This window comes from Narcine bancroftii, chromosome 5, assembly GCF_036971445.1.
Source record: "Narcine bancroftii isolate sNarBan1 chromosome 5, sNarBan1.hap1, whole genome shotgun sequence".
NCBI classification, from domain to species: Eukaryota; Metazoa; Chordata; class Chondrichthyes; order Torpediniformes; family Narcinidae; genus Narcine; species Narcine bancroftii.
Window position 1 is genome coordinate 223,463,044 of NC_091473.1, and position 13,136 is coordinate 223,476,179.

Genomic DNA, 13,136 nt, shown 5'->3' on the forward strand with positions numbered 1-13,136 from the left:
TCATTGAAGCAGTGGAGGCAACCTCAGTAAATATATTTAAGATCAGGTTGGATAGATGTTTACATAGTAGGGGAATTAAAGGATCTGAGGAAAAGGCAGGTTGGTAGAGATGAGCCTATCATCAGATCAGCCATGATCTCATTGAATGGCGGAGCAAGGCTCAACGGGCCGGATGGCCAACTTCCGCTCCTATTTCTTATGTTCTTATGTTCAAAAAGAGCTTCTTCCCCTTTGTCATTAGATTTCTGATGGACAATGAACCATAGACACTACCTCGCTTTCTCTTCTTTTGCACTAATTTATTCATTTTTAATGTGATTTATAGCAATATTTGCACCTGTAATGCTGCTGCAAAACATGTTCATGACAATTAATTCTGATTCTGAAATTTTTTTTTATTTTCTGTTCTTTCCTTCTTTGTACCTTTGTGCATTCAACTGACTAGCCCCACATTAATGGGCAGGTTTGCAGTTTTGAGTTCACTGGAACCTGGACTAAGCTGCCTCGGTTTCTGTTAAGAAGGTGTCCACTAATGAGCCCTGGACAGAGTCCAGAGCTGCCTTCAGGTTTGATAGGTGGTAATGTGTTTAAGTGGAAATGTCCAGATAGAAGCTGAAGGGAAAACAGGACAAGACCGAGCAAAGAGAAGTCATCAAGGACAGAACTCTGGTATCTACCATAGTCACTGAGTAAATAAATAGGAGCGGCAGAGAGGTAGCACTGCAGGAGTCATATTGCTTTAGTCTGGATACGGGTTGTTTACAATGAAGAAACACAAACAAAAAAGACAGATAATGAAGTTGAATGATGGATTACAATCCAACGCTTATCAGACAGTTTATGACGGCTATTTACAACAGAAGCTGGAGATCAGAAAGGGTCAAGGATGAGTACAGCCTGGCCTTCTCTGATGCTTGATGTTACACAGTCATGCCATGTGAACCTGTCCCTCTGCAAAATGAGTCATTAGGTATAGACAACCACTAATAGCAGGATCATTTGTGGGAGGATCACCATTCACTTCTGAAAGTATCTGATTAGCTCCTTTTCTGCCATTCTTTCCCTGTTGTTTCTTTTCAAAACTCCATTAGATTTTTATGAGAATTTAAATTGAATAGAATTACAATTAAAATAGTACATTTTTAATTACTTAGTGAAAGTTTGCCCTTGTAGGTATATTTTTATGAAGTCATTGCCAGTATTCTTCTTTGTAAGCATTCCCTGAGAAATAAGTTCAACAGTGTGAAATATGAAAGTCTGCAGATCCCTATGTTATAGTAAATGCTAGAGGAACTTAGCCAGTCTCACAGCATCCATAGGAGGTAAAGATAGATTACTGACCTGGGTCCTTCTTCATGGTGTAAGCAAAGAACAGGAAGGCATCAGAATAAAGACTGCAGGCTTGCAGTGAGAGAAGTCCAGACCAACAAAAGGCATCAATTGGATACAATAAGAGGAGAGGTGAGAATTAATTTTGGCTCTGTGAAAGAAGACAGAGGGAAAAGGAGGGGAGGGGGAAGAGAGAGAGAGAGCTGGAAGAAAGGTGACAGGGGGAAGAAAAAGTGGGGGGGGGGTGATTAACAGAAACCAGAGAAGTTGATGTTAATGCTTTCTGGTTGGAGGGTGCCCAGTCAGAAGATGAGGTGTTGTTCCTCCAATTTGTGGGTGGTCTCAGTCTGGCAGTGTTTGAGACCAAGGACAGATAGGTCAGCAAGGAATGGGATGAGGAATTGAAAAGGGTGGCCACTTGGAGATCCACACTACTGCAGCTGACAGAGCCGAGGTGCTCATCAAAGTGATCTCCCAGTCTAAGCCCCGTCTATCCAATGTAGAATAGGGATCACAATCTAGTTATGAGGTTGCCATTGAAGAACAGATCAATAGCCCCATCACCATACACAGAGTAGTGCACCCTCAAACAAATTTTATTCCCAAGACATAAAAATATATTTTTAGAAGTATTTCTCTTGAAGATTGACTGTGATTGCATGAGTTCTGCAAACTCTCCACTGCTAAAACTGATTGGCCATATTTCTAATGTTAAAGAGGGTGGTGAGGGGCCCTGGACTTCAACTCTTTATTTTATTTTGTTTTTTTTAAATATTTTATTTAAGTTTTAAGAAAATACTGAATATAGGACAATTAATATAGTAACAATAATACATTGAATATAAAATCATTTTTAAAAATTCATAAGGTCTGAAAATAAATTAAAGGAGAGTCCCTCTTCTCCCAGCGTCCCCTCCCAAGATTAGAAAGGGGCATGCAGCAGGGAATAGAGGGAGATAAAAAGAAAGAAAATAGAAAAGAAAAACTAACAGGAGCAAGGTTCAACATTTTAGAGTCACATTATTTTTAAAGCATTAAATTTCTAATAAAGGGCTGACAGATATCAAAATAAATTATTCAATCTGAACATCTAAGTAATCTAAACAAGGTTGTCAAATTTTGATGAACATACTGTATCTATTCCTAAGACTATAAGTAATCTTCTCAAGGGGAATACAACTTTACACTTCCATGTTCCAATGATCAATGTGAAGTCGGGAATCAGATTTCCATGTTACTGCTATACATTTCATGACTATTGACAATGCAATTTTAATAAATTTAGATTTACTTTTGGAGAAGTTGACTTTTTTAACTGCCAAATTCCCCAGTTTCAACTACCTTTGGAGGCAACATGGCCTATTCCTGATCTTTTACTCCACCAGACACACTTTCTAGCAAGAGCCTCCAGACAGCAATAGAAAGCCACACTCTAGTTAAATTTAATCTAATTCTCCTAATGTTTCACAGTGTGGTACGGTGACTGCAGAGAAATGGATCGGATGTCAATCCACAGGACCTTAAGAGTGGCAGAGAGGATCACTGGAGTTTCCCTCCTTCCCACCAATGTGATCTAATAGAATAATTGTCTGAAGATTGAGGGCCCCTTCCTCTCTACACATCGCATCTTTCAGCTGCTCTCATCAGGGAAGAGATACAGGAGGATCAGAGCCAGCACCATGAGGAACAGCTTCTTCCCACAGGCAGTGAGAATGTTGAACGACCAAAGGAACTGCTCTCATTAACCATTTGAGACTCTCATTGGAGCAAAACTATATTTATTTATTTACTTGTATTTATGAATCTGCATAGATATCGTTTGTCTGTATGTGTGTTATGTCTGATTGTGTGTCTGTGTGTTTTGTTCCGAGGACCAGAAAATGCTGTTTCATAGGGTTGTATTTGTGCAATTATATGACTTGATTTGACGTGACTTGATTGGATTATGTCCAAAGCATTAACTGTTCCTCCTCTGTTTCCATGAAGGGCAACATAACTTCAATGAACCGTATCTTATCTTTCAAACAGGCACATTACGGAGATTTTTATGAACAGTTTCAAATGGTCAGGATGTCCAGCATGTTCTGATTTCATTTCCAGCATGTGCAGGACTTTCCTGTTGTAATTTCAGATTGCCATTTCTCTCTACAATATATGTCTTCTCTCGATTGTTTTTGATTTCTTCACTTGCCCCTTTACACCTTCTGTCACCTTGTACTATCAACCTTTGTGTCATTTAATGTCACTTGGTGGTACAACTTGGTGGAGCTGCCTCACAGCACCAGAGAGTCAGACTCCATTCTGACCTTGGGTGCTGTCTATATGAACTTTGCTCAGATTCCTTGTGACAGTGTGGGTTTACCTCAGCTGCTACAGTTTTCTCCCACATCCTAAAGATACGTTATGCTAATTGCGATGTTAATTGTCCCTAATGTAGAGATGAGCAGTACAATCTGGAAAAAATGTAATGCAATGAAAATATAAAGTGTGGGATAAATGTAAAGATTGGTGTAAACAGGTGTTTTATGGACAGCGGGGAGTTGGTGGGCCAAAGGGTTTTATTTTTTCCTCCCTTCTACTTAAACTCTCACCTTTAATCCCACTTACGTTTGCTTCAATATCTTAGTATGTGTTTAACTTTTACCAGTTTTGATTACATTCTCTCTCCATGTAAGCTTTTAAGAGTTTCAGCGTTTTTTGCATCAAACGTCCAGGTTCTTGCCTTTTCTCTGGGAAATTTACTAATCCAGTGAATATAATTCAAACACTGAAGAGTTATTTTCCTCTGGCATTTCCTACAATAACACTCAAATATCAGGTGTCCAGCAGGTGAACATTTTTTAAAAAGATGGATCTTTTGTATAATGACCATTGAGGTCCATTTGTCTTGTTTTTCTTGTGGGGCTCGAAATAGAGAACCTGTGGCAGCACACCGTTAGGCAGGCAAACCGGCCCCGCTTGTAACACACATGGCGGGGCAGCCGGCCAAAGCAGCCCCTTTGGGGGTTTCCCCTTCAACCTTGGCACCGGGCTCAGAAGCCCGTGTTTGGGGACCCACGTGACGCCCTGGTGACATCAGCGCCCCCAGCGCGGTTCTCAGCCAGGTCTGGGCTAGGAATATAAGGCCAGCCAGGCAGCCTGCAATAAATCAGTTCTGCTCACTGAGCTCACCCCGTCTGGTTGTGTGTTATTTCAGTAGCAGTGTAGCTGCTGCTACAATTGGTGACCCCAATAGGTTCAAATGCCTTTGAACCCAACATGAACAACCCTTCGGTCAGTGCTATAGCCATCAAGCTCCCTGACTACTGGGAGCATGAGCCAGAGACCTGGTTCAGCCACACAGAGGCTCCGTTTCACCTCTGCCAGATTTCCTCAGACACGACCAGGTTCTACCATGTGGTTGCTGCCCTGAACCAGGCCACCGCCAAACACGTGCTGCACCTCGTTCAACACCCACACACGGAAGATAAGCGGGTGCTCACCAGCTCCCTTGGACTATCCAGGTGTGCCGCTCGGATGCTGCACCTCGACGCCTTGGGGGACAGGTCCCCGATTGAGCTAATGGACGAGATGCTTGCAACCATGGCTGATCACACCAACTGTCCTCTTTTTGAGTGCATCTTTCCTGAGGACATCCTACTGCCACTGGCCCAAGAGAGTTTTGCTGACCTGAGGAAGGTTGCTCAGAAGGCTCAAGAGCTATGGTTTGAGCGATTCCCGGAGGGTTCAGCAGTCCAGCAGGTCGCGAGTCACGGGCATGACCATTCCAAGCCTTCCTCTTGCGCTGCGGTAGAACACCCGGTCCCTGCAGGGGCCACAAAGAGCATAACCAGAGGCAAGGCATCTGTTCCGGGCCTTTGCTTCTAACACCAGTGCTGGGGAGCCAAGGCTTGGAAGTGTCGTCAGCCCTGCACGTTCCAGGGAAATGAGCAGACTGGCCGCTGTTAATGGCTGCGGCAGCTGGCCAGAGCCACAGCCTTCTCTACCTGCAGGACTCAGTCAATGGCCGACGTTTCCTCGTCGATACTGGGGCCCAGATCAGTGTCATTCTGGCCACGGCCATCAAGTCCAGGAACCGGCCTCAAGGACTCCCCTCCATGCAGCAAATGCAATGGAGATCCAGATGTATGGAGACAAGACCATCCACTTCCAGATCAGCCGGCAAAAGTTCTCGTGGAGGTTCACTATCTCATCCCTTCTGACCGCCATCCTGGGTGCCGACTTCCTCCTTGCCCACGGGCTCCTGGTTGACATTCCGGGTAGGCACCTGGTAGATGCCCGTACCTTCCATCCGTTCGCCTCAACGCCTCCTGCACAGAGCAGCCGCAGATGGCCATAATCAGCATGCCCAAGGACGAGTTCCAGCGTATCCTCCTCAAGCCACAGTTCTCCACTGCCTCACCGTGCCACAGGATGTTCCATCACATCCCCACCCAAGGCCCACCGGTCCATGTCAAGGTACACCAGCTCCCGCCAGATAAGCTCCAGGTGGCGAAGGAAGAGTTTTTGCATCTGCTGGAGCTGGGGATCATTGGGCACTCCAACAGCCCTTGGGCTTCACCGTTCCACCTGGTCCCGAAAGCCTCCGGCGGCTGGTACCCCTGCAAAGACTACTGGTGGCTCAACGAGGCAACAGTTCCTGACCGTTACCCGATCCCTCACATCCAGGACTTTACGGCCAACCTGCATGGCACAAGGATATTCTCCAAGGTCGACCTGGTGCGCGGGAATCACCAAATCCCAGTGCACACCGAGGACATACCCAAGACGGCCATCATCACTCCCTTTGGCTTGTTCGAATTCCTTCGCATGCCGTTCGGGCTCAAGAATGTCGCCCAGACCTTCTAGCGGCTTATGGACTCAGTGGGCAGGGACTGAGATTTCGTCTTCATTTACTTGTACGACATCCTTGTGGCCAGCAGGGATCGGGTGCAACACAAGGCCTACCTGCGCACCCTCTTTTCCCCTCTGCCCAACTTCGGCCTCATGATCAACCCAGCCAAATGCAAGTTCGGGAAAGAGTCCATGCAGTTCCTGCACCATACCATCACAGTCGAAGGAGTCACGCCCGCCGCTACAAAGGTCACCGCAATCAAGGAGTTCCCACGCCAAGACAACCTCAAGAGACTGCAGGAGTTCGCGGGTATGGTCAATTTCTAATATCATATCATCCCAGGTGCTGCACGCATCATGCAGCCGCTCTTCGCCCTCATCGCAGCCAAACACAAAACACTTACCTGAACTCCAGAGGCCTGCAGGGCATTCGAGGCCACGAAGGATGACCTCGCGAAGGCTATCATGCTCGCCCACCCACACACCGACCTGCATATGGTGCTCTCCATCAATGCCTCTGCCACAGCCGTCAGCGCCATCCTGGAGCAGCAAGTGAATGGACAGTGGAAGCCGCTGGCATTCTTCAGCCAGCTTCTCTGCCCACCAGAGCACAAGTATACCGCCTTCGACCGTGAGTTACTGAGCACGTACCTGGCAGTGCGGCATTTCTGCTATTTCTTGGAGGGAAGGACTTTTACCATCTTTACCGACCACAAACCCCTCACTCAGGCACTCACCATGGCAAAGGATCCCTGGTCAGCCCGCAAGCAGCGTCACCTCTCCTTTGTGTCGGAGTTTACCACCAACATTCGGCACAAGGTGGGGAAGGACAACGTGGTCACCAATGCACTCTAACAATCGGCCATCTGCGCACTGACACCCGGCCTCAACTTCGACCAGCTCACCTGAGACCAGAAGTCTAACGAGGAGACGCGAGCCTTCAGTACTGCCATCACAGGCCTGCGGTTCCAGGACCTCCCAGCTCCTAGCGGTGAGGGCACCATCCTGTGTGATGTTTCCTTGGGCACCCCATGACCAGTGGTTCCCCAGCAGTGGTGCAGGCAAGTCTTCCACCATATCCATGACCTTTCGCACCCTTCCATCAGGTCCACACGCCATATATTGGCAGTTCATTTTGTCTGGCACGGGCTGCGGAAGCAGATCGCGGGTTAGGCCAGAACCTGCACCCATTGCCAGCTGTCCAAGTTGCACAGGCACACCAGAGCGCCCGTACAGGAGTTTGAGCACGTCCAGGAATGGTTCAGCCACATTACATGGACATCGTCGGGCCCTTACCTGTTTCCCGGGGTAACCATTACCTTTTCACAGTGGTGGACTGCACCACTCGTTGGCCCGGGGCGATCCCGATGCCAGATGCCTTCACGGACTCCTGCTCCCGAGTGCTTTTGCACAGTTGGGCTGCCCGGTTCAGCGTCCCGAATCACCTCACCGGCGATCGGGGCAGCCAGTTCACCACCCATGCTCTGGCCACAGCTCACCAACAGGCTGGAGATCGAGCTACACCGCACCATGGCCTATCACCCGCAGGCCAATGGGCTGGTCGAGCGACTACACCACCACCTTAAGTCGGCACTTATGGCCCACCTCACCGATCCTGACTCACTACCTGGTGAGTTCGTCAACGCACCTCACAACACCCAACAGTCACCGGATGAACTACTCCCCCACCTCCGGGCCCAGTTGGGGTCCTTCGCACCCCCACCGCTGCCCAGACACGGCACACAGGCATCTTACATCCCCAGCGAGCTACACTCAGCAGAGTATGTTTTTATTCGGCGAAGCCCGTCCACGGCACCTCTGGAGATGCCTTATGAAGGGCCGTACAAAGTCATCCAGCATTCAGGGTCCATTTTCACACTGGACATTGGCGGTAGGAGGGAACTGCTTACGGTGGACAGGCTGAAGTCAGCATACCTCGACCCCAACGAACCAGTTGTTGTGGCCCAGCCCAAGAAGCAAGACCGCCCGACTATAAAGGACGTCGGTGCCGGTTCTGGGGGGAGCTGTGTGGCGGCATGCCGTTAGGCAGGCGAACCAGCCCTGCTTGTAACACATCCGGTGGGGCAGCCGGGCAAAATGGCGCCGTCAGCACCCCCAACGCGATTCTCAGCCAGGTCCAGGCTGGGAGTATAAGGCCAGCCAGGCAGCCTGCAATAAATCAATTCTGCTCACTGAGCTCAACCCGTCTGGTTGTCTGTTATTTCAGTAGCAGTGTAGCTGCCGCTACAAACCAATACTTAATTACTCTGGTTATAAACTCGCAATGCACTTGCCACATACAAACACCTACAGCACTAAGCAATAGGCTCACAAATGGATCAATGGAAGAGTGTCTCAAAAATTTAATATTCTGGTTTAAAGCAGTTTTTACTTTTGGAGTTATAGACTTTTAAATGTTTTTTTAAATGTTTATAAAAATTAATATTGGCACTTTGGTTCAATGGTAACTTTTTTTGATAAATTTGGACATTCTTCTGAAGGCCTGCTCCTTGCAATTCAGTGGACCGTTAGCCCCAAAGGTCAGTGGTTGAGAGGAATGGCTATCTGACTGGTGGGGTCAAGGCCAATGGGGTTTGAGTTTGTTTGTGGGTCAGTGGATTGTGGGAAGAGGGGAAGTGCTGTGTCTCTACTCCCTGCTCTCCCCGCTCCACATCAGCAGCAGTGCTGCCATTACGGCAGCTCCAGCATTTTATTTTTAATGTTTCCACTTTAAATTTATCTTTTCTGCATCCGATGTTTCCTTTTCTTTTTGCGATTTGCTATGCAGATGATTCCAGGATCATTTACTTTATCCATCTAGATATCCTTCACTGATCAGAAAAAGACTGAAACAAGCATGAATGACTCTGGTGACATCTAGTGGCTCAATGGCCATTTACAGCATTCAACATCAACAACATTATTTTAATAAACACTTTTAACATAGCTAAACATCACAAGGTACATTAGGTGTGTCATCAAACATAAATTGACACCAGTTAAGCTCGTTTATTGTCACGTGTACAAAATGCAGGGACAGAGGTTGTTTTGTGAGCAGTCTAGTGGACAACATCTCATACATAGTAGAAGTAAATCACAAAAATCCGTAGATACCGTGGTTGAAGTAAAAATCACAAAATGCTGGAGAAGCTCAGCAAGTTAAACAGTGTCCTTTATGTAGGAAAGGTAAAGATACATAACTGACGTTTCGGGCTTGAGCCCTTCATCAAAGTATGAGAAAATGCCGGCAGGCGTCCAAACAAAAGAGAGGGGGTGGGAAGGGGGGGGGGTGGCAAAGGCAGGAGATGATAGGTAGAGAAAGGAGGGAGGGGACTGTAACATTGATGGGGAGGAGGGATGGCTGGATGGGTAGATGAACTGGAAAGACAGAAAAATGGGGAGAAGAAAAGGCGAGCAGGTTTAAGTCAATGTTAATGCCATTTGGCTGGAGGGTGCCCAGACAGAAAATAAGGTGTTGTTCCTCCAGTCTGTGGGTGGTCAAGGTGGGGAAGTACATAAGGCCATGGAAAGACACATGAGCGTGGGAGTGTGACCTAGAATTGAAATGGTTGACCACTGGGAGGTCGCTGTCGTTGCGGACGGAGCGGAGGTGCTGAACGAAGCAATCTCCCGATCTGCGACTGGTCTGTCCGATGTAGAGAATGCCACAAATGGGGGAAATAGCTGCAGTAACTAAGTCTACTGGATATTCAAGTGAAGTGTTGCTTCACTTGAAAGGCCTGTTTGGGGCCCTGGACCATGGTGAGGGAGGAGATGTGGATGCAAGTGTTGCAGCTCCTGCGGGCACAGGGGAAGGTGCCAGGCATGTGATGTGATGGGTGGGGAGGATGAGTGCAGAGAGAATCGCAGAGGGAGAAGGCCGAGAGGGAAGGAGCAGGAAAGATGTGTCTGGGCGCCTGCCTAAATTTTGTCGCACCTTGATGAGGGGATCAAGCCTAAAACGTTGGTTATGTATATTTATCTTTGCTATCTAAAGGACAGTTTGACTGCTGAGTTTCTCTAGCATTGTGTTTTTACTTCAATCAAGGAATCTACAGACTTTCGTGTTTTACTCCTTTCATGTAATATTACATGCTCTGTGCTATTTTTGACAATAAAGGTATCTTGAATCTTTATGTGCGTAATGGGTTGTCCATACTGAGGCTGTGGGATATGTTCTGTAGCTTAAACAATGCAAATAAACTGAACCAATATGATCACAGGCAGAAACAATCGGCTTTGATTAAGAGCAAAAACAGGGTTGATCAAAAGTTGGAGAATTCAATGCTGAGTCTAGAACGCAGCAACAAACCCAGTAGAGGATGAGGTGCTGTTACTTGTGCTTACAATTATCCTCAGAATCTCAGGATGAGACAGGATCCTCAGCAGGAAGTCATAGACAAGTGATGGAGTGGGAATGGGATGATGAATGAATGAAGGTGACAGGAAACTGGAAGTGTTGCAAAGTGATCACACAAGCTGCTTTTGGCTTCTCTGCTGCAGAGAACACCCAATGCAGTACCACTAGACTGAAAGAAATGCAAGTAAATTGCATTTGGGCACAGTTGGGCTGCCCAGTTCAGCGTCCCGAATCACCTCACCAGCGATCGGGGCACCCAGTTCACCACCGTGCTCTGGCCACAGCTCGCCAACAGGCTGGGGATCGAGCTACACCGCACCACGGCCTATCACCCGCAGGCCAATGGGCTGGTCGAGCGACTACACCACCACCTTAAGTCGGCACTTATGGCCCACCTCACCGGTCCCGACTGGGTGGATGAACTGCCTTGGGTGTTCCTGGGCACCTGCTCAATGCCCAAATAAGATCTACAGGCGTCATTAGCCGAACTGGACTACAGCACACGGTAGGTGTGCTGACTTCAGCCTGTCCACCTGGAAGGATTCTCGTTTATTGAAAGCCAACCGATCTTCCATCCACACCAATATGCTGCTTCCAACACAAGTAACTTTTATTTCCTTATTAAAAGATTAAAATAACATGCAAATTAGTGAATTTTTTTTGTGATCCTGGTGACTCTGCATGAATCATAGAAAATGTTGAAAACACTCGGCAGGTGAATCAGCATCTCTGGAAAGAGAAATAGGGTTGTTGCAGTAAAAACAAACTATTCAAAGAGTTGTGCAGTACCTAGGGATAGGGGAACAGAAGATGGAGTTAAATGTGAGGTGTTTTTGGTGCTCTGTGGAGTGTAAGGGGTTACTTAAGGTGTATTGTAAATAGAAAAAAAAGGTTGAGAATCACTAGGGCATACACCAATAATCTGAGGGATTATTGAGGAAGAGAGGCAGTTTGGTGAGCAAGTCACTTGAATGTAGCAACATGGGTAAATAATGTGGTTAAGGAATATGGTGTACTGATTTTTCCTTAGTTGGGGCTTTGAGCTCAAGAGCACACAAGTTCTTTGAACACAAGCTCTGTTCTCGCTGCTGCCATCAGGAAAGAGCTAAAGATGCCACAAGACTCGCACCACCAGGTTCAGAAACAGCTGCTACTCCTCCACCATTAGACTCCTCAACAACGAACTCAATCAGGGACTCATTTAAGGACTCTTACTTTTGCACTTCATTTATTTTCTATTCTCTGTTTTGGACAGTCAGCTTGTTTACATTTGTTATCTGCTTGCAGTTCTTTATTTGTTTATATATGTATATTATATAGTTTTTTTTTGGAGATTTTAGATTTATTGTCAGAGTACATACATTATTACACATACATCCCTGAGATGTGCAACACAGAGGAGAAAAAAAAACAAACAATAAAGTGCAAATATAAGAGTCTTTAAAAGAGTGTGGTTGGCTGATAATTCTGCCTCAGCCACAGGAAAAAGAATCTCAGGGTTGTATATGATGTCACATATGTACTCTAACAATAAATCAGGAGGAAGTCAGGGGAACATGGCCCAGTCTTCATTGAGGGCTCAGAAGTGGAGAGTCAAGAAGTTCAAATTCTTGGGTGTCAACATCTCCAAGGATCTGTCCTGGATCCTCCATATTGATGCAATCACAAAGGAGGCTCATTAGTGGATATATTTGGTGAGGTGTCTGAGGAGGTTCGGTATGTCACTGAAGACTCGCGTAAACCTCTACAGGTGGACTGTGAAAAGCATTCTGGCTGGTTGCATCACTGCCTAGTATGGAGGTGTCAACTCTCAGGACAAGAATAAACTCCAGAGGGTTAACTTGGCCTGTGACATCACAGGCACTAGATTTCACTCCATTGAGGACATCTACATAAGGTGTCTTAAAAAAGCAGCCTCTCTCCTCAAAGACGCCCACCACCCAGGCCATGCCCTCTTCATTGTTACCACTGGGGAAAAAGGTTCAAGAACCTAAAGACGAGCACTCAGCGGCACAAGGTCAGCTTCTTCCCCGCTGCCATCTGATTTCTGAATAATCAATGGACCAGAGATTTTTCATGCACTATTATTTTTATTTTTTTATAGTAATGTCGTAAGATGGTTCTAATATGATGCTGCCACACAAAAAAAACGAATTTCATGACTTGTTCATGACAATAAATTCTGATTCTGAATCTGAAGAGCTGGAATGTTGTTCCAACTTTATAAAATGTCACCTCGAATAACCGTGCACATTTCTGGTCACCAGACTAGAGGAAGGATGTAATGGCACAGAAGAGTGTGCAGAGGAGATTCACCAGGATGTTGTCAGTTATAAGAAGAGACTGACAAGCTCTAAATGTGTTCTCAGGAATAGAGAAGGTGAAGAGGGGACCTGATTGAGGTATGTAAAATTCTAAGTGAAATAGCTAATGAACCGTAGTGAACCTTATCAAAAGTTAATAAAACTAGAAGACAGAAGTTTAGTGTAAGGGGCAGAAGGTTTTGGTGGATCTTTTCCATACAGAGATGGGGAATTCCTGGAATACAGCCAGTGTGATGGAAGCAGAGTCAGGATTTAAGAGGAGTCGGGCTGAGCACTTGAATTGCTTAGGA

The 13,136-nt window shown here is 46.4% G+C and overlaps 1 protein-coding gene across 2 annotated transcripts; it reads left to right on the plus strand.

The window, feature by feature from the left end:
* The first annotated feature begins 977 nt into the window (after positions 1-977).
* Positions 978-8,358, plus strand: LOC138764943 (uncharacterized). 2 transcript variants are annotated; one of them, XM_069941420.1, is made up of 2 exons: positions 978-1,029; positions 2,800-8,358. In XM_069941420.1, exon 2 carries the CDS (start codon positions 7,537-7,539, stop codon positions 8,206-8,208), a length of 672 nt encoding a protein of 223 aa, XP_069797521.1. In that variant the 5' UTR covers positions 978-1,029; positions 2,800-7,536; the 3' UTR covers positions 8,209-8,358. The 2 variants fall into 2 exon arrangements, with proteins under 2 accessions (XP_069797521.1, XP_069797520.1); XM_069941419.1 differs by lacking the exon at positions 978-1,029 and adding an exon at positions 1,036-1,461.
* The last annotated feature ends 4,778 nt before the right edge of the window (positions 8,359-13,136 follow it).